This window comes from Phyllopteryx taeniolatus, chromosome 5 (genome assembly GCF_024500385.1).
Source record: "Phyllopteryx taeniolatus isolate TA_2022b chromosome 5, UOR_Ptae_1.2, whole genome shotgun sequence".
NCBI classification, from domain to species: Eukaryota; Metazoa; Chordata; class Actinopteri; order Syngnathiformes; family Syngnathidae; genus Phyllopteryx; species Phyllopteryx taeniolatus.
Window position 1 is genome coordinate 19,624,708 of NC_084506.1, and position 21,737 is coordinate 19,646,444.

The window sequence follows — 21,737 nt, forward strand, 5'->3', positions numbered from 1 at the left end:
TTTCCAGTAATATAGTTGAAGTCATGTTATGAAAATATAGTCTGTTGTCCGGAAGGATAATTGTGAAATCCCTTGTTTTTTGCTCTTTGTCTTTGTGTTTTTCTATCCCATCTCAATCCAAGGAAAAAGATGATGCCTTTGAGTCATGTGACTTGATGCCAAGTCACCCACGCACGTACGGCCTAATGGTTGTTGATGGGGCAGGCAGCGATGTGATTAAAGATCAACAAAGTCGAGAGGAAAGGATTATTGATGTTCTGCCGGAGACCCATTATGAGAAGCTGTGGGAAGAAGTGGAGAAAAAGGAAGCAAAGCCCTTCAGGTTTGAAGAGGAGTTCAAATCAGAAGGTGTCACAGAGTCGTCCTCTGCTGAAGTACAGTCAAGCGATGAAGTCAGTCAACACCCCGCAGCTCGATCAGGGAGGCTGGTCCTCCTTTCTGTTCCAGAACAGAGGGAGACTGCATCAGAAGATTCTACGTCGGAGTCCGCTGACTACTCACTGAACGAGGAAAATATTTCAGACCACTTCCCTGCTAGTGGGAGCACAGTGTTAGAAAATGCAGAGGAACCCCTCCATAGTGAGGCACTACGCGGCCACACTACAAAGGAGGAGAGCATCGTAGACACTGCTGGCCAGAATAAACCTAGGCTTTGTCACAGCCGGCAACTAAAAGAACCCAAGAAGAACCGCACCAGCTCTGAAAAGAACCCTCAAGAACTTGCCAATTCTAAGCCTAGCTGGGCAAGCAGAGATTCTGGCTGTTTCCCTGTTGTTGCCCATGAAGACTTTAAAGAGGATGTTGAAAAGTTGAAACTGGAAGTCCAGGAAGAGGTAGAAGATGGTCGCCTGGCTCCATTAGTCATTTCAAAGTGTACTCTTCTCTCCATGTGTTTCTTTGAGATATTAAGCAGATTTTGTCAAACCGCATGAACCTTTTTTCCCTTTGTGTTATTTAACCAGTAAGAGATCCTTTAATAAAATATATTATATACCGTACTAATATTCTTAGAACTAAGGCTGAAATATACAATCAAATTTTAGTTATAATTAATGGGTGATTTGAACTCATTTATCATGCAGTGTCTTGAAGATAAGTTAAGAAAGATGCATACACACCACCAATTTCGATTTTTCAAAATGAATATACCCTGGCAAATTGGACCTACGGTGGATGTAAAAACTCTACACACCCCTGTTTGAATACCATTTTTTTTTTCTATTACAAGTGAGCTCAAGATAAACCATTTCAAAACTTTCCACCATTAATGTGACCTATAACGTACAGCCCCAAAGCATGATGCTGCCACCTTAATGCTTCACTGTAGGTACGATGTTCTTTTGGTGTTGAGCAGTGTTGCGTTTTTGCCAAACAAACCTTTTGAAATTGCGGCCTAAAAGGTTCAACCTTGGTTGTTTTTCTTCAGTGTAACTGAGCCCTTAGATAATGTGGAAGGAATTATGAACAGTTTGAAATAGCAGTCAGTGTTAGCACAAAACCTTCAGGCTTTCTGTTAGAAAGAAACAACTGTGAGGAAAAACCTTCTAGAACATCTGAAATTTATTTGGGGATAATCAGAGGCGCTTAAAAATTTGGCAGGCTCAAACTAACTCCCATTTAACATGAGATTGAGTGTGTTTGTGTTTGGGAAAAAATGATTCATCTTGCTGTCTTTTTTTTGTTTTTGTTTTTTTAATTTCACAAAAACCCAGCATTTGTACAGGCGTGTGTAGACGTTTTTTATCCAATGTATAGTCATTCAACACAGCCCCCCCAAAAATGTACACAATGTTCCTCGGATCTCTTGAGGGTTAGATTTAACAAGTGTTATTTTTCTTCTGTTTAATTCCATTTGATGTCACGGGCATTGTTTTGTCTCCATCTCGTGTTCAAATTAGTGTGTACTTTGTCTCTTTGGGTTGTTGTTTGAATTTACATAATGTCATATTTAGCGGTCGACTTTCTGCATCCTGCATGGACTTGGTAGCATGTGGTGTGTTCACCCTGTCAACTACTGAAAGAATAGTCTTCCATCTTCAGCGTGTCTCTTGTCAAGTAGAGTTATCGCAGTTAGGTCTCCTAAGAATTAAATTATGAATGATAGTGTTCAAGACATGCAACACTATTCTTAACACTGATCCAAACCTTTTCCTCTTTGGTGTGGTCTTTACAGGTTGTCAAAGAGACTCCCAAGGCTGCTGTTTCAGTGAAAAATTCCATTGCTTCCAGTACAGGTGGAAGTGCATCAGAGGGGTTTGCTATTAGGAAACCTGAGATCGGCTCAGCGAGCCCCAAAGAGACGTCAAGTCAAGCTGAAGCCTCCCAACAAAGACAGAAGCTGCTAATCTCTGACACGTATGCACTGCATTGCACTTCTTTTCTTTTTTCAAATCTGATGGTCTTGTATGTTGTTTTTTTGCATTTGCAATTTTAAATGATTTAATTGATTGCAGTATATTAAATGAATTGTACACTCTTCTAATGCTGTAATGTATATATATTTCTCTGCTTGTTTTTTTAAGTCATGCTTCAACAGATTCAAACTTTGCTTCATTTTATCACTGTCACAGTCACAAGGGGTATTGTGTCTTGTTTTTGACATTTTATCTTAAAAAAGAAAATGCCATGTCCAAAATTTGCATCGATAACTGCTTTTATTGAGGTTGCCATGCAGCGTCACTGGCATCCATGAGCTCCTGACTGGTGTATTTATATATATATATATATATATATATTTATTTTTTTATTTTTTTATTTATTCCATATCACCAGCAGTACATTGGTGGAATCCCAACCCTCACATCAGCGGACATCCGGTATTAGCAAGCCTGTAGAACAGGCCGTAGAGGACACCTCACAGCTGGCAGGAGGAAGCAAGACCCGAAGATCCAGAACCCCTCAGACCGACGACAGGGAGCTCTCCTTGTTTGACGACAGCACTCTCAGTGACGTGTCGGATGATGAAGGACGGTATGTACAGTATATTATGCACTGTGGAATGCAATATTTTTTCCATCGGCCGTTTGTTTCCACAACAGTCAGTTTTTCTTTCTCTGTTGGCAATAGGTTTAAAACTGCAGAACAGAGGAAAAAACAGGTAAACGTGATTTTTGTGCTTTTTTTTCATGACTGAAATTGAATGCACAGATTAAGACCACATTTTTATCCATTCAGCAATCAGAAGAAATTGAGATGTCTGAAGATATTGACGAGCTCAATTCGTCATCTGACGTGACCACAGATGATTCAGACTTTCACGCTTCAGACCATCGTTGTAGCTCCCTCTTCATTCAGAATCTGGACTCACTTGCGACAGGTACAGTTGGTTTATTTAAAAAAAAAAAAAAAAGCAGACATCAACATACAATAAATAGCAGGTGACTTTAAAGGCTAAATTTGTGCAAGTGGATAACATCTTGCAACACACTTCCTAATTAACTGGATACATACAGTAGGTTGGGTGCCATTCAGAAGACAGTTTCAGTTAACCTGACCTTATTATGTTTACCTGATTGTTTTGTTGAACAACTTTTGTGTATGTACTGTAGCTATGCTTTATCCCTCAGATTCCAGGAGCATGGTGAAGCTGCAGAACATTTTTCACAAATATGAGCGCTCCATTCAGAAGGCCAAAAGCCGTCACGGTTACTTCGCAGACAAAGTGAGCCTTCTGGAAACGGAGAAGGCGCAGCTAAGGAACTCTCTGGATGAAGTGAAAGATGTTAAATCGGCTTTGGAGCGCAACCAGCTGGACTTGCAAACAGAAGTAACCAATCTCAAGTAAGAACCGCTCGACTGTCTCTCTATTACGTTTTCAGAAACTGTCTTTGGTTCTTTACATTTTTTTGTTGTATCGTGTTTGTGGCACAGATTTCAGCTAAAACAGGAGCAAGAAAACGGCCGTAATGCCACCATGATGTATAACACCACAGGAGAAAAGCTGAGGAGGACAGAGGAGCAGCGGCAGGTGGAGGTTCAGGAGAGACAGAAAGTGGAGCTGGCTCTTAGGAACTTGGAGCTGGAGATGCGAATACTAGTCAACAACAAGAAGCAGGTATAACTTGTACAGCTGTCCTAATGAGATACCGTGAGTCAATGTCTCACCGGACTTCGGAGGTCATTTGTTAGATTGCATTTTTGTGTTTATTCTATATCTCTCCAGCTTGAGGAGGACAACAGTCAGAACCAAACGCTGTTGGCCCAGGAGCGCAGCGCACGCACAGTGCTGGAAAATCTGCTCAACAGTCATATGCGCAAGCAGCAAGAGATAGAAGAGGAGAACAAAAGAAACATAAGCAAAAGTCATGAGGTAATTCCCACCATTGTACGCAGTATGGTGATTTTGACACCCTCGTTAACCATTGTTGCAATATTACAGCAAATGCATCAATCATGTTTAAAATAAGCATGGGCTTGAACATTTTTATAGTATTTAACGCGCAGAAACCATACCCCGCTCAACTGTTAATCAAGCACCACTACAATGACCTGGACAGCCTGCAAATGAATTTCATATGTACAGAGATTATTTTTGTTTTTGTTGTAGTGTTGCGTGACAAAGTATTTATTTATGGATTTAAACATTCATAGGCATTTTCTCAGCTCACGGAGGCCAGCGACAGGGAGCGGGAGCTGCTCCAGCAGATTTCTATATTTCACGAGCAGCTGAGCACCCTCAGAACAGACCTTGAGAATTCCCAGGCCAACAGCAGCATCAAGCAGAGAGACCTCCAGGAGGAGAATAAGGCCCTCAAGGAAAAACTAGAAGTGGCCCGGCAAGCTCTCAAAGTCAACGGCGACACACTCAACCAAACCGTCTTGGACTTCAACAACCAGACGGCCACCATGAAGTCGGAGTTGACGATCACCGCGACCCACCTGGAGAATGAGCGTCAGGCCCGCGAGACCGTGGTGGCGGAGTTAGAGTCTGTTCGTACTCGCCTGACCGTGGCACTGCAGGAGGCCGAGCGCTGCATGGCAGCTCGGTCGGATGCAGAGAAAGCTCTGCTCCAGGAGAAGGAGGAACACCATCGTCTTAAAGACAGACTCTCAAGTGAGTATGAGTGCTATAATTTCCAAAATGCTCAGAAGCTCATGGTTCAGCTTTGCATCTTTATAGGGAAGTGTAGTCAAAGACATTTAAAATGACTAATGATTATTGATCAATGGATTTTAGATGGGGCAGCATGGTGGCCGAGTGGTTAGCTCACATTTCTGAGGCTGGAGGTTTAAATCTGTTCTCTGACCTTCCTGTGTGGAGTTTTCAAGTTCTCCCCGTGCTTGCAAGGAAGTTCTTCGCTGCTCCTACCACATTCCAAAAACACGCGTTTGCCAGTTAATTGAAGACTAAATTGTCCAGAGGTGTAAATGTGAGTGTGAATGATTGTTTGTCTTTGTGCCCTGTGATTGACTGCCGACCCGTCCAGGGTGTACCTCGCCTCTCGTCCAGAGTCAGCTGGAATAGTTTCCAGTTTACCTGTGACCCTAGTCACCCTCGGTGAGAATCTGCAATATAGAGTCCATATAAAGAAAAAATGTATACAGTATATCAATACTATTACTGCTGGAAAATATCCCCACAATAAACAGCGTCTCACTGTCGTGTAAAACTGTATTGCTTCCCATTCTTTAAGGTGCAGCAACTAGGCAACAAAACTTCAGTGGTACCAACGTTAGCTCAAAGAAACTACACATCATCAAGAAATGTGTTAATTGTCAATCTATCAGGTCCATAAGTTGTACCCTATATTTTAAGTGACACTGTATAACTTTGTGTAAGCGGAGTCTGTTCACACCACTTCTTGTAGTGGGGCAACACTGGCTCCTACTTGACTTATCTGTACAGGTGATGCATCCAGTCAGTACGAAGCAGTCAGCAGCCTCTCCCAGAAGCTGTCCAAGGCAGAGGCGCATGCAAACAGTATGGAGAACGAGGCCCATCGGATCATGCTGCAGTTGTCTGAGAAGAACCTCCTGATGAACACTGTACAGCACGAGAGCGACCAGACAGCCGCACGCGTTAAAGAGCTGGAGGCCGCTTTGAAGGGCGAGAAGGAGCTGGTCGCTCGGGCCGGAGCACGTCAAGAGGCCACGCAGGAGCGCTTAGCCCAAGCGCAGAGTGAAGGCATGTTGCTACGGCAACAGCTGGAGGAGGCCCAAAACAAGGGTGTTGCAAAGGAGAACGCCGTGACAGACGCCCAGAAGTCTTTCAGTGACATCTTGTCCAAGCTTCGCTCCGACTGTGAGGACAGAGTACAACTCGTGCAGGACCGGAATCAGGATCTGGCCAGAAAAGCTTCGGAATTGCGAGAACATATCCACCAATTACAGGAGGAGAAAAATGAAAGAGAGGTGAGAGCACCTCCTTATAGAGTCAGATGATCAGTTGTTCCCAAGCTTTTTACACCAAGCTCAACCTCACAAAATACTTGACCATCATTAAAGTCCAGTAGCTAGGACGCCTAAATGTTTAACATAAAGAGTAAGAACATTAAGACTAAAATTATACTTAAATAATAATTCAATTAAAATGTATTGAACATAAATTAAAAAATACATAAATGTTTGAAAACAAACTTCTAAAAGATTAAATGCAACTTTGTTCTCCTTAAGAGTAAAATACAACTGAACTGTACTTAACAATTGTACTGTACTTGGTCAAAAAAACAAAATTAAGCTACTTTATCACAGTTGCACAGTTTGAACATATAATTCAGTGATTCTTCACATACCACAAGAGCGATCCCATGCACCATTAGTGGTGCACGTACGACAGTTTGAGAATCATGGAGCTAATGCCTGGACTATCTCCGTATATAACCAAATATTTCTGTTTTTATTCATTCTGGGTATGTTAAGGCAAGTCAGAGGCAACTGCAGCAGGAGTTAGCAGACTCATTAAAGAAGCTGTCGATGTGCGAAGCTTCTCTGGAAATCAACACACGCTATCGTAATGATTTGGAGGAAGAAAAGACTCGGCTCCTTAAAGACATGGACAACCTTAAGGCAAAGGTACTGGCAGGGAACAGTGCTGACTTTTTTTATCCTCCCCTCATAGCATCATTTGTTGTGTGTGGCGTTACTCATGATAAATGAGAGTGCGCATTATCTATTTTTTTTAACATTGCTCAAGTTTATTTTCTGTGATATAGATGGAAGAAAGAGAATCCCTATGCCTTCAAGCTGAGAAACAAGTGAACGATCTAAGGTGTCGTCTGGATGAACGAGAGAAAGAACTCAGCACTGCCGCTCAGAAACTGCAAGGGGCGCTGTCTGCTGCGGCTGCCTCCGATGCTGCCGTCAAACAGCTGGAAGAGGCTGTGCAAAGGTAAAAAATGGAACTGCGTGTTCTCCTGTGCACTGCGAAAACAGAGAGAACAGTTTTCTGTTTGTAATCAAATGTATTAACTGTGTCATGTCTGCCTAATGCTGCCTTAGGCTGGAGATAGAGAATGTCAAGATGGAGGCCGCTGCAAAGCAACAGTCTAACAAACTTGAAGCACTTCAGAAAGGTTCTCAGGAGGAGGCAAGAGTGAGTGCAACTAATTTTCCTTTATTTTTCCTTTTATAATACTTTATCTCCATGGACGTATTTAAGAAAATAATTTTTTTTTCCCAGCTGTCTGACAGTGCAAATGGAGGAATGGTTGGTTGGTGTTTTGGATTTAGATTTACTTCGCCTGTGACTGTGCATCTTAGACTTAATATAAGTTACAATGAAATTCAGTGGTCTTTCTCTGGTGTCTTTGAACAAACTGCAGCTCAAGTAATGCAATAAATGTGGTAGCTGTTCTTTTGGGGAGGTTTATCTTGGCACCCTCATGGATTATTTTCCATGATTCTGGTTTCTGGGGTCTTCCATTCTTCCTCCAAGCTGCATGATGCATGGTACAATCTATCAAGTGTCCTGAGGAGCTCTTTAAAGTTTACAAATCAGCCCCGCGCTTCTGTATTTTCAAGAAACAAAACACTAAACACTTCAAAGTGTGACATTTTTCTTCGTTTGTGTAGGTCAGAGCTCATTTGGAAGATTTGGTGACCAACCTACAAAGTAGTAAGATGACATTAGAGGACCAACTCAGTAAAGAGGTGAGTGCTACATTTACTATAGCAGTTCTATTTGAAATCCACTACATTCAGAACATCACCTGACCAAACCTGAAAAAACAGTTTCACGGACTTCCCGTGTATGCTGTACTAATGACCATGACTACGGTTTGATGACGTGACAATTAGAAGCGGAACTTGCTAAAATGTTTTCTTTATGGCTGGTGTTTTCGGACAAACGTTAAATACATGTATATCATTTATTTATACAAACATATTTAAACACGAACAAAGGCTAACCACCGGATATTGTTCTCTTTGGTGGCTGTTTAGTGATGTCTCATATGGTAGGTGGCAGTTGATACTCAATGTACATATAGTCATGAAATTTATAAAAACCTTTTAAGAGCTAATATTCATAACAAGCTTAGGTGATTTTTGTGTAATCGTCCTCCACATTACTCTAAGTTAAAACAAACACCTTGCAGCAATGGCAACCAATTATTTTTAAAGTAAAAACGGATTTAATGGTGTGTATTTTTTTTTGTCTCACATTTTATTATTTTATGTTCAGGTGCAAAAGCAAGGTGTATTGTCCAACAGTGCCCACGACTCTCAGGTCATGTGGGAGGAGGAGCTAAAGAGCCGCTCTAAGCTAGGACTGCGTCTTGCGGAGCTCGAAAAGGCAAAAGTAGAACTTGGCAGCCAGGTGAGTGTAATTTTGACTTAGTCAATGTTATCGAAAATGAATTAAATGGCAAGCACTCCTGCCCTCTTTTGTTTTCTTCCTGACTTTTAATAGCTTATGTGATGTGTGTTCCAGGTGGAAATAGAGAAGAAGAAAGCCAAGAAAGTAGCAGAGCAAAAGAAGGCTGTCGATTCTCGTCTGGAACAAGAGATGGAGAGAAACACAGAGCTTCAAAAGGAAATGTACAGGTGATAGTGCCACCTTTCATTTGTCTTACCCGGGATCCAAACTCATCCAAACATTTAGCATTACCAAACAAAACCCTATAGGAAATCCATCTTTTCTGCCTGATGTGTATCAGCAATGTTTGTTCAACAGTTCAACAGACTGCAAGGCGTATTCCACAATACGAGCTTTTATTAACAACTCAAGGCAATAACAAGCCTCCCAGTCTGCTCGGCAACACTCCAACAAATTGGGGCAACATTAACGTAATAATCCTGTCAAAGGTCAGGATAAAAAAAAAAACACATCTGTGGAATAACATCCATCCATCCATTTTCTGAGCCGCTTCTCCTCACTAGGGTTGCGGGCGTGCTGGAGCCTATCCCAGCTATCATCGGGCAGGAGGCGGGGTACACCCTGAACTGGTTGCCAGCCAATCGCAGGGCACATATAAACAAAAAACCATTCGCACTCACATTCACACCTACGGGCAATTTAGAGTCTCCAATTCATGCATATTTTTGGGATGTGGGAGGAAACCGGAGTGCCCGGAGAAAACCCACGCAGGCACGGGGAGAACATGCAAACTCGACACAGGCGGGGCCGGGGATTGAACCCCGCTCCTCAGAACTGTGAGGCTGACGCTCTAACCAGTCGGCTTAGTTAGCAGTTGTGCTCAAGCGAGTATCGAGTGCAACTGCTAAATAAACCACCAAGTTACCAAAGAAAGTGAGGTGAAACTGTTTCCTGAGTGTTTTGCAACAGACTGGTAGGGTTTATTTATTGCCTTAATTTGTCAAGAAAAGCTTGCTTTGTGGAATATTCATTACCATCTGTTGAGCCCTTTTTACACAACTTACAAAATGCCTCGGATGAACATGCAACACTTTCGGGAAATGTATGGCCGAGTCACACATTTTTTGTACAAAAACCAAGCGGATATACGAAAAGTGGGACAAAATCTGGACGAAAACGTGTCCAAAATCGAAAACAAGGCGTACGAAAACCGAAGTTCCACTGTATGCTTTTCAAAATGGGATACCTGTGATTTGCATTCATTTTAAATGGCTCTTTTTGGCTATTTGTCTGCTCAAAACAGTACTTGAGATCGCAAGGCCTAAAATGGTCCAATTTTGATGATGTTTTTTTCCCCCCTTCATACATTCAGTGCCATTCAAAAGACACTTTATGGATTATTGATTAATGGATTGTTGGGTTCCCATTGGCTTACCACCTGTGGGAGAGGCCATAGGGGTCGGGTGCAGTGCGAGCTGTGCGGTGGCCGAAGGCAGGGACCTTGGCGATCCGATCCCCGGCTACAGAAGCTGGCTCTAGGGACGTGGAATGTCACCTCTCTGGCAGGGATTGGGAGGAACGGCCCCCCCAATCAGAACCCGAGCGGTGTTCTGTTATTGGACTTCTGTGCTCATCACTGATTGTCCATAACAAACACCATGCATAAGGGTGTCCACACGTGCACTTGGCACCAGGACACCCAAGGTCGCAGTTTGACGATCGACTTTGTGGTCGTGTCATTGGAGTTGAGGCCGCATGTCTTGGACACTCGGGTGAAGAGAGGGGCAGAGTTGTCAACTGATCACCACCTGGTCGTGGGTTGATGAAGATGCTGACCTGGCAGGCCCAAACGTATTGTGAGGGTCTGCTGGTAACCTCTTGCAGAATCCCCTGTCAGAAGGATTTTCAACTCCCACCTCTGACAGAACTTTGCTCACGTTCCGGGGGAGGCGGAGGACATCGAGTTCGAGTGGACCATGTTCCGCGCCTCCATTGCTGAGGCGGCTGACCGGAGCTATGGCCGTAAGGTGGTCGGTGCCTGTCGTGGGGGCAATCCCCGAACCCGTTGGTGGACACCGTCAAGCTGAAGAAGTAGTCCTACCGGGCCTTTTTGGCCTCTGGGACTCCTGAGGCGGCTGATGGTATCTATCAGCTGCCTCTGGAGTTCCACAGGCCAAGTGGAATGCAGCTTTGGTGGTCGCTGAAGCAAAAACACTCGGGCATGGGAGGAGTTCGGTGAGGCCATGGAAAAAGACTTCCGGACGGCTTCGCGGAAATTCTGGTCCACCATCCGGCATCTCAGGAGGGGGAAGCAGTGCACCATCAACACTGTGTATAGTGGGTATGGGGCGCTGCTGACCTCGACTTGGGACATTGTGAGTCGGTGGGGAGAGTACTTCGAAGACCTCCTCAATGCCACCGATACGCCTTCCCATGAGGAAGCAGAGTCTGGGGTCTCTGAGGCGGGCTCTCCTATCTCTGGGGTTGAGGTCACTGAGGTGGTTAAAAAGCTCCTCGGTGGCAGGCCCCCGGGCTGGAGTCCCTAAAGGCTTTGGATGTTGTGGGGCTGTCTTGGTTGACACGCCTCTGCAACATCGCGTGGACATCGGGGACAGTGCCTCTGGATTGGCAGTCTGGGGTGGTGGTCCCCCTTTTTAAGAAAGGGGACCGGAGGGTCTGTTCCAACTACAAGGGGATCACACTCTACAGCCTCCCTCGTAAGGTCTATTCAGGGGTGCTGGAGAGGAGGGTCTGTCGGGAAATCGAAACTCAGATTCAGGAGGAGCAGTATGGTTTTCGTCCGTGGAAAAGTGGACAGCTCCACACCCTTGGCAGGGTCCTCGAGGGTGCCTGGGAGTTCGCCCAACCAGTCTACATGTGTTTTGTGGACTTGGAGAAGGCGTTGGACCGTGTCCCTCTGGGAGTCCTGTGGGGGGTGCTTCGGGAGTATGGGGTGCCGAACACCCTTATAGCGGCTGTTCGGTCTCTGTACGACCAGTGTCAGAGTTTGGTCCATATTGCCGGCAGTAAGTCGGACTCGTTTCCGGTGAGGGTTGGACTCCGCCAAGGCTGCCTTTTGTCAGGGTTAGAGAGGCTCCGGTTTGGTGGCCTCAGTATTGCATCTCTGCTTTTTGCAGTTGATGGGGTTCTGTTGGCTTCATCAAGATCTCCAACTCTCACTGGAGCGGTTCGGTGTGAAGCGGCTGGGATGAGAATCAGCACCTCCAAATCTGAGACCATGGTCCTCAGTCGGAAAAGGGTGGCGTGCTCTCTCCAGGTTGGGGATGAGATCCTGCCCCAAGTGGAGGAGTTCAAGTATCTTGGGGTGAGGGAAGAATGGAACGAGAGATCGACAGGTGGATCGGTGCAGCGTCTGCAGTGATGCGGACTTTGTTTCGGTCTGTTGTGGTAAAGAATGAGCTAAGCCGAAAGGCGAAGCTCTCGCTTTACCGGTTGATCTACGTTCCTACCCTCACCAATGGTCACGAGCTGTGGGTCGTGACCGAAAGAACAAGATCCCGGATACAAGCGGCCCGAAATGAGTTTCCTCCGCAGGGTGTCTGGACTCTCCTCTGCAGGGTCTCTAGGCTCTCCCTTAGAGATAGTGAGAAGCTCGGTCATCTGTGAGGATCTCAGAGTAGAGCCGCTGCTCCTCCACATCGAGAGGAGCCAAATGAGGTGGCTGGGGCATCTGATTCGGATGCCTCCAGGACGCCTACTTGGTGAGGTGTTCCGGGCACATGAACTGGCTGGGGAGAGGGAAGTATCGGCGCCCCTGCTAAAGCTACTACCCCCGTGACCCGACCTTGGATAAGCGGTAGAAAATGGATGGATGGATGGATTGTTGGGTCAAACAGCTTTTTAGTCAGCAGGATAGATTCATTGTGTGTCTGTCTAATTTGTCTTGAATTTAAAGACAGAGCCTGAGCCCGGTTAACACATTTCCAGTTTATCTTAATTTCATCAACTCATTCAAGATGGAAAACAAGTCAAATTTTAAAGGGTGAATATCCATTGTAATTTGTAGTGAACAATACCTTGCATTAACAATAATGATTACTTTATTGTTATTTGTTTACTGACTACTCGTTTATGGTGTTCATTTGAATTAAGGCTACGGACTCTGCTTAAAACTGCAAAGAGGAGGCTGCGGGATCAGGACAGAGGTGGTGGCAGAGAAGGTGACTTTGCCTCTCCAATGAGTAGTCTAAAGATGGACCTGGGAAGACACAGCCAGGCCGATGGAAGAAGGGAAAAAGTTTGTCCAGCTGATGCTTCACTGTCATTATAAAGTACCGCACAAACTCAGTATGTGAGTTGTGTTGTTACTCGTTCTTGTCCCCAGGCGCGAGACCTGCAGGGGGAGCTAGAGAGGGGTGTGTTCCAAGGCAGCCTGTTGGAGAGGAGGCTGTTGGAAGAGGAGGTGCACAACCTCAAACACAGAGTGGAGGCCTCCGAGGTGGAGCAGAGGCAGATGGAGCAGTACCGTCGGGAGGTGGAGGAGAAGGCACGACAGGAAATACATCTGAAACTACAGGAAGTCAACTTCTTCCTGCAGGTAGGGTGAAAAATAATAAATATTTTCACCGGCCACTTTGTTAGGTGCACCTGCACAATCAAATTGACTTTTGTATCAAACAAAGATAATGCTCAGTTTTGTTTGCTTAACAATTTATTACCTTAATGTGGAACTGCATTGCATCATACTGAGAGCTTTTTTTTTTTTTATTATTATTTTTTTTTTACCTCTCCTGTTGCTAAATTAAAAACCAAACTATTAGAAACATCTCTCAGTATGATGTAGTACACTTGGTTTTTGAATGTGTTTGGGTCCAAGGGCATTCAAAGATTTGTAATAAGATGGCACCTTCAGTACCACATCACCTTTAGTCACCATCATTGTATATTCAATGTTAATTATTTCTCACAGTCCCAGGCGGCGACACAGGAGGCACAGGACCAGATTAAAGCGGCCAATGAGGTCAGCATGCGCTTGAAGATCCAAGAACTGGAGAGCGAATTGAACCGAGCCCGAACCATCCAACACGACACCGTCAGCCTGAGAGAGTCCACGCGCACAGAGCTGGAACAGTTCAAAGAACTGTACAGAGAGGAACAGAAGCTCCGCAAGTCCCTGTCTGCCGATCTAAAAAGGTCTGAAAGTCGCTACTTTAAAACAAAACGGCTCAGCTCCACATAATGTCGTCAAACATCTGCTGTTTACTGTATACAGGACGAACTATCAGCTCACAGAGGCCAGTTCCAGGTTGGTCAACGAGCATGACACATCTCTCATCACCTCCCCGGGACCTGGACCACCACCGTCTGGAGTTGTGTGCTCCCTGGGGGCCCCATACAGGGGCCTTGCCTCAAGGCTCCTCAGCCCTCTGGCTGAAGGACAAAGCAGCAGTGTGGAGGACTACCTTGCCATGGTATCTCACATTAATGTACTGTAAATTGGTACCTGGACTTATGAGTGCCCCAGGAGTTTTTCGAGTTACAAGCTGTCGCAATGTAGCAATTATGCTACTGTAATCCCCTCACAGGTGGGCAAAGAGAGCCGCAGTTGCCGATCCACTCTCAGACATCAAACTCCCAAATACAAAATGAGAACGTATCAAAAATTACATTTTCCTCCATTCTCCTTCACGCTGCGTTTAAGTTGTTGTTCTCTTGACTTCAGGGAGACCAAAATGATTGATGGTTTCATTAAAAAAAAAATAATCCAATTGCTCAATCTGTGTTGTTGTCTTCAGATGCAGCGTCAGTTGGACAGAAGCATATCAAGGGAACTAAACAAAGGTGTGAGAAGAAACAATTTACAAAGTCTATTTTGTTGTATTGTTCCATGTGATCAGTGTCCATTTCCCCTCCTCAGCCTCTGCGGAACTCGACGTCTCTTTGGCCCGCATGTCTCCAGTGGGCTCTGCGTCGAGGGTGGAGATGGACCCTGTTAGCAGAGCAAAGCAGCAGTACTTGGAGGTCGTGAAGAAGAACCACGAGGTCTAAGAAACACTAGAGATGTCCCAGCAGTACCAAGTTGAGGTAGAAATTACTGAGAACTTCAGCGTGTGTACTGAATATCCACATCTGACTGGGATTTCACCACTGACCTCACAGGGGGATTGTTAAATAGAAATGACATAAGGTACATCCCACAACAGTGTATATCTGTACATAGGAGCTTTAAGTACTGTCTGGACCAATCAAGAACAAGCAAACCAAATGCACGTTGCACTTAAGCACTCAGGAAGTGAGCACATTGATCAGCCACACTCTTAAACCCACAATCTAATGCACAGGTGTCAAACTCAGGGCCAGATCCGGCCCACAAAAGTAAATTATGTACATTGACCTCATGTTTCTTGTTAAAATATCAAAATCGCAAATTGTCTTTTCTCTTATCAATGTTGAGATATTGTAAGCATTTTTTAGCCAATCCCCCTTTTAAAATAAATTGAATAATAGTTAATAACAAACAATTTTCTCTAGCTTCTTATTTCCGAACTAGTTAGCCGTTCATTTGTTGTGTAAGATGAGATGATCATACATTTTAGGGGAAATCAGAACTATGATGTGGCCTGCAACAAAAATGGGTTTGACACCCTTGAAGATTCAATACACGAGCCGTATCAAATATAAATAAATAAATATACATTTCTAATATTTTAGCCCTCTTATGGTAAATTCCCTGTCAAGTGAAAATTTATATTTCTTGTAAATTTGGCACACCACAGAGAGGTGTTGTTAACAACACTGCCAAATCTGAATGATTAAAAAAATTGCCAAGCATATAAAATGAGGTGCGGCACGGTTACCAACTGGTTAGTAGATCTGCCTCACAGTTCTGAGGACCCGGGTTTAAATCCGGCCTCGCCTGTGTGCAGTTTGCCTGTTCTCCCCGTGCCTGCGTGGGTTTTCTCCGGGTACTCCAGATTCCTCCCACATCCCCAAAACATGCGTGGTAGGTTTATTGAAAACTAAATTGGCCGTAGGTGTGACTGTGAGTGTGAATGGTTGTGTGTGTGTGTCCTGCGATTGACTAGCGACCAGTTCAGGGTGTACCTCACCTCTCGCCCGAATATAGCTGTGTTAGGCTCCAGCATGCCTGCGACCCTTGTAAAGATAAGCGGTACAGAAAATGGATGAATGAATAAATATAAAATTAGGCTTCAAAATTCTGTAAAATCTAGCTGTTCACTCTGTTCTTAAACGCTGTGCCCCACACAATTGTCAACAATCAGTTACTACTTCTACGACCTGTAAAAATGGATGCGACTTTGTCTAGCATCTTTCTTGTGTGCCTGCACATGTTTGAGCCACAAAAATGGCTGCAATATAACCCACCGGATTGTCGAGTGGCTTTTCCACGCTGTGCAACGGAGCACTCTAAAGTGGACTCACCGGCGGACAAACCGAAGGGAAGATGGATTTTCGGAGTTTAGGCATAGCTAGCTAGCTAACTGCGCATCGCAATTGCGCGTCACGTTTTAGCCACCGCCCAAAAATCAGGAAAACTGAAATGCTGAAAAACAGTTTAACACTATATCTCCACAACTGTGTACTACATAATTGCTGAAAATGTGCAAAGACTGGGCGTTATCTTCAAACATGTATACTGTATTTACAAACAAATCTCTCTGCATTCACTTTACAGGGTTCAAGATGTACAACATTTTATGAACTGCATTTTTGATTATGGATTAGATCTTTACTGTACCTAATGTTGTGGCTGATCAGTGTATGTTGTAGAGTACACTGTATTTTTCATCAATCAAGGGACTCACAGAGAAATATTAAATCAACATTCAGTTTTAATCAGCAACATACACTATGTATTTGAATTTTATCATTCTTTCTTTGAATCTGTTGATGTTTCTTGTTTGGTTTGCCGTCCATCATTGCTCCGTGCCATCAAATGGTGACGTTTCTTTCTTGGTTTAAATTTTAGGTATATTTAATTTACACGATGTATGGGTCAACATAATTATTTCTTAACGAGCCTCTCCCAAGGTAAAGATATATTCTTGTCACTAATTTCAGTTGGTTTTTTGCACCACTCTCACAATTTTTCTTTCTGCAACCCTGTACAGTTGAGTAAGAATGCCTGGGATGTTTGTGATTCTTGTCTATCAAAAGGACTGGAAAATAAAACTTTAAAGCACGTAGCTTGCTGTACATTTCAGGAAATGAAGTCACATGAGAAAGCCAATAAAATGAAATTTGATTGAAATGTTCCAAAAAGGGTTTAAAAAAAGTCTTAAACATGGCCTTCTTAAATCTTCTGATACCCTGAAGACGGACGGGTTGTAGTAAATGAGCATCTGGGTGACAGAACATAAATATTTACAGCTGACCTATGCTGCTGAATTACTGTACATACAGTATAGTGTTCGTGTACTTTGTTTATAACGTGCACTGATTGCAGGTGTCTGATTCTCATGATGAGAAAAAAAGCATCTTTCCATCAATGTTTCATGCACACATTCATGTCTTATTGGCCCCTCATTAGTTATATTTTGATATGTTTACTTTGTACCAGCCCACCCTCCCTCATTGTAAAGGCACAAAAGTTGAAGGTATGCGTCGGTGAAGAACCAATTCCCCTCACTTATTCAAATGACACAATGCACTTGTGATTGCCCCCCCCCCCCCCCCCCCCCCCCACACACACACCCTCTGCTGCGTCTTTTCCTCGCTTTGATGCTCACATTTATTTTAGTTTCCTTTACAGCAGATGGGTACATCTGACAGACTGACTATTAAGTGTGATTATTTCTCTTTCCTCCCCCCAATTGATGCCACTTCACACACTACATGTAAAGCTTGCTTTGATTGAGGAGGTTACAAACATCAGATTTACATGTGGCCAAGAATACAAATAGACACATGATGAATAAAAAGGCGGAGAGTTGAAAGGATTTATTTATTTATTTATTTTTGAAAAGTTATGATGGCTAAAACAAAGCTCTCTATGTTGAGTCATCTTTTTGTCATTGATGCCTAGTTAAAAAAAAAAGAATGCAGAAGAAACAAAAGCAAACTCTTGTCATTGTGTAAATACATACATTTATCAAACTTTTTACTGTTGTCTTAACCCAGGGGTGGGGAACCTTTTTTTCTATCAGGACTAGCATGATGAATATGAAAAATAGGGTGCAACCAATGTAGATTGTGTTCCAAACAATCTTTTGAAATATGTATATAGTTAGCGTAATAGCATAGTTGTCCAAGTCATTTTTATCTTAGTGTCACAATATCAATAACAAATACCAACATGCTTGTTAAAAGAAAAGTCTGCAAAAGTTAAATCAAATGGATTCTTCTCGTTTGTTGGATGTTTTTTTTTTTCCCTCCCTCTCTCTTCCCCCCTGTAAATAGTCAAAAATGACCTGGACAATTATGCTATTAGGCTAGCGTTATCTGACTAACTACATGTCTTTAACGAAATTAAATAGGTTTAATGTTGAAAAATAAAACATTTATCAAGATTCCAACACCATATTCAAACAGCTACATATTTTATAACCAAGTTCACAAAACTTAACAAATTTCACCTTCCTCTTGAAATTTTTAGTGGCATGTCCAAATCTGCAGCCAAAATCGCAATCATGATTAAAATTCGATTAATTGTGCAGCCATACATTCAACTAACATTGAACTTAAACTTAAGTTTAGCGTTAAACTTAGTTTTTACATATTGCTTTATAATTTAAGTTCATTTTAGCAAGAATTGACTGTTATGAGTTTGCAAAATTATGTTAATTATTTATTATTTTAATTATGTGTGTGTATCCGAGCGTGCGTGAGTGTGTGTGATTTTATTTATTGAGGGGAAAAGAAATATTCAAAGCTACCTGGCTCTGTGTGACAAAATATTTGCCCCCTTGATAAATCATGAATTAACTGTGGCTAATCACATTTTTTGGAAAACTGAGTTAATTTTTACTGCCCACACCCAGGCCTGATTACCTACAGACCTGTTGAATCAAGAAATCATTTCAATAGAATCTGTCTGACTGAATGAAGTCAGCCAAAAGATCTCAAAAACTTGCAACAAAATGCCACGATCCAAAGAAATTCAAGAAAAAATGAGAAATAAAGAAATTGACCTCTGTCAGTCGAGAAAGGGTTACAAAGCCATTTTAAAGCTTTCGGACTCCAGTGAACCACCATGAGAGCTATTATCCACAAAATTGAGAAAATGTGGAAGTGTTGAACCTCCACATCGAGAGGAGCCAGATGAGGTGGCTGGGGCATCTGATTCGGATGCCTCCCGGACGCCTCCCTGGTGAGGTGTTCCGGGCACGTCCCATCGGGAGGAGACCCCGGGGATGACCCGGGACACGCTGGAGAGACTACGTCCTTCGGCTGGCCTGGGAACGCCTCGGGATCCCCCCGGAAGAGCTGGATGAAGTGGCTGGGGAGAGGGAAGTCTGGGTGTCCCTGCTAAAGTTACTGCCCCCGCTGCCCCACCTCGGATAAGCGGTAGAAAATGGATGGATGGATGGATGGATGGAAGTGTTGAACCTTCCCAGGAGCGGCCGATCAACAAAAATTAGCCTAAGAACACAGCGCTGACTCATCCAGGAGGTCACAAATTTAGGAGCCCAGGATAACATCTAAAGAACTGCAGGCCTCTCTTGCTGCAGTTAAGGTCAGTGCTCATGACTCAACATTAAAGAAGAGAAACATGGCATCCATGGCAGCGTTCCAAGGCGAAACCCACTACTCTCCAAAAAGAGCAAAGGCTGAGACTTTTGGGAGAATGTTCTATGGACTGACGAAACAAAATAACTTTTTGGAAGGTGTGTATCTCGTTACATCTGGCATAAATGTAACTCTGCAATTCAGAAAATAAAAACCAACAGTCAAACTTGGTGGTAGTGTGAAGTCTGGAGCTGCTTTCTTTTTCAGGACCTGGATGATTTGCTATGATTAATGGAACCACGATCTCTCCTCTTTACCAGAAAATCCTGTGGGAGAATGTTCGGCCATCAGTTTGTGACCTCAAGCTGAAGTGCACTAACAAAATGTGCACCAAACGTGGAAGAAAGTGCCCCAAACCTAAAAACCGAGATGCTGGGGAAATAGCACATAGCTTCCCATCCCACTACTGACTGCCTCCAGATTTTGTTACGCCCCTATTACTTAGGCCTATTGCATTCACCCAGTTTTGCTACACCCGACTCGGTTTCTCACGCGCACGTTGACAGCTATGGAAACTTATTTGGCAGTTTTAATCTGGCGAGGCATCCATGGCAATCACAGCCATTCATGTTTACCCATCCCGCCACGCCGCGTTGTCTCCCGTGTATCCTGTTTTGCCCACGCGGCTTGAAACGTGATTACCATGGCCACCGGGTACATAGTGTAAACGTAACATAATCTTGTGGCAACTGAGCGAAAGTTAAAATGTCAATCATCTCCATGTGCCTTGAGAGCGTCGTAGACATCAGTTGTGGCTCGAGAGGAGGACAACCGGAACAAACGCAGGTGTTTGTTTGTTAACGTCCGCTCACTGCGGTCCAAATGAGGCATTACCACTGTTTCTTGTCAGCCGCAGCAGAATAACAAGCGTCTTTAACGCTATTTAAACAAGCCTCCTTGCTCCCCCTCCAGACAGATTGACAATGTTGTCTCTTTCTTTTTTGCTTGCTCTGTTTTATTTTTGGCTGTTTACTCTCTGCTGTCATCCCACTCGACGTCCTTTTAAAGAAGCCGCCTTCCATCTTGAAGATCTTGGCAGCCTTAAAGCTTTCTTTTATGTTCAAGACAAATACGTGAAGGAATTCAAGGGGGAGATGACAGGCTCTGTTTTGCCCCGCTCCTCGGCTCCTAACGTCGAAGTCAACGCTGCGATATTAAAACAAGACACTTTGCTCTCAGATAACAAACAAGGAGGGCCCCTCTTATGCGGGTCAAAGTCATTAAATGAAACTTAATGTACTCAAACGATGCATTTTCCCTGAGTAAATGCAGTCTTTAAATAAAAAAATCAAGTTGACGAGTCCCACGCTGGCTGTCCAAAGAGATTTCACTGGCAGATAAATGGCCTTGGCACATTTATTTTAATACTTCAAAAGCTACTTGCTGTTTTGTTTCTATCCCTCCTCCCCAAAATCTCATAGGAGATAGATAATAATTTTTGTCGATACCGTCATCATCACAGTAAAGGAGACGATAAAGCGGCAGCTTTACATGATGAAGACATGCTTATGCGAAACACTTTCGGTTTGGACATGAGTAGAGTGACTTATCTTTACGCTTGAATGCTTGTGCCCACATGCACAAAGGAGCAGAAGGGCCAATATAATAGGCAAATGCTAAGGGTGCCGTTCAATTCAATTCAATCATCCTAATTCAATCAAAACTAGTTATTACTATTAACTGTTCAAACGGAAAAGCTTTATGTCACAGTACACAAATACACATTATTATTTTGATCTCCACTTTACTGCTTTTTTTGTATCTCATGCTCATCAACATTTCACTGGAATGACAGAAAAGTTGAATCTCATCTAATATCCGTGTAAGATTCTTAAAAAATTTAATATTAATCATGCACAACATTTATCTATTAGGTTTTTCATTTTTTCTAGGAATCATTATTTTTATATAATAGCTGTAACACTTCTGATGTACTTTTGATATATTTACCACACATCCCACATGAGTGTTATTTTTACTAATTATTGACCAATATAAAGTGTTGAAAATGGCACTTTGCTCATCTTTACGCAAGTAACAGACTGCTTCACTTCCACGAGTAAAAATATGACTTTATTATGGTATGATTATGATTTTAATCTAAATGAAATCCAACTTTTTATCAAAAAAAAAAAGGCCAATTTTGTACTCACAGTATTACAACTTTAATCTAAAAAATAACTTTCTGGCAGATATTGGACTTTTTTTCTCTGAAACTTATGACCATATTCACGTAATACTAATAATCAAACAAAAGTTACCAGCTATACTT

At 43.1% G+C, this 21,737-nt stretch overlaps 1 protein-coding gene across 1 annotated transcript in view; it reads left to right on the top strand.

Annotated features, from left to right (window-relative positions):
- The window catches only part of LOC133478012 (ankyrin repeat domain-containing protein 26-like), a 29,653-nt gene extending 10,051 nt beyond the window's left edge, over positions 1-19,602 (top strand). The window contains exons 21-43 of the mRNA XM_061773499.1: positions 123-833; positions 2,174-2,355; positions 2,773-2,970; positions 3,067-3,097; positions 3,175-3,316; positions 3,567-3,780; positions 3,871-4,054; positions 4,163-4,309; positions 4,591-5,053; positions 5,846-6,351; positions 6,859-7,011; positions 7,152-7,327; positions 7,438-7,531; positions 7,619-7,645; positions 8,011-8,088; positions 8,621-8,755; positions 8,870-8,982; positions 12,869-13,013; positions 13,101-13,313; positions 13,686-13,909; positions 13,989-14,187; positions 14,512-14,557; positions 14,634-19,602. Coding sequence (XP_061629483.1) covers positions 123-833; positions 2,174-2,355; positions 2,773-2,970; positions 3,067-3,097; positions 3,175-3,316; positions 3,567-3,780; positions 3,871-4,054; positions 4,163-4,309; positions 4,591-5,053; positions 5,846-6,351; positions 6,859-7,011; positions 7,152-7,327; positions 7,438-7,531; positions 7,619-7,645; positions 8,011-8,088; positions 8,621-8,755; positions 8,870-8,982; positions 12,869-13,013; positions 13,101-13,313; positions 13,686-13,909; positions 13,989-14,187; positions 14,512-14,557; positions 14,634-14,764 — 4,512 coding nt within the window. The 3' untranslated portion in view covers positions 14,765-19,602. The remainder of the gene's footprint in view (positions 1-122; positions 834-2,173; positions 2,356-2,772; positions 2,971-3,066; positions 3,098-3,174; positions 3,317-3,566; positions 3,781-3,870; positions 4,055-4,162; positions 4,310-4,590; positions 5,054-5,845; positions 6,352-6,858; positions 7,012-7,151; positions 7,328-7,437; positions 7,532-7,618; positions 7,646-8,010; positions 8,089-8,620; positions 8,756-8,869; positions 8,983-12,868; positions 13,014-13,100; positions 13,314-13,685; positions 13,910-13,988; positions 14,188-14,511; positions 14,558-14,633) is intronic.
- Positions 19,603-21,737: the final 2,135 nt, after the last annotated feature.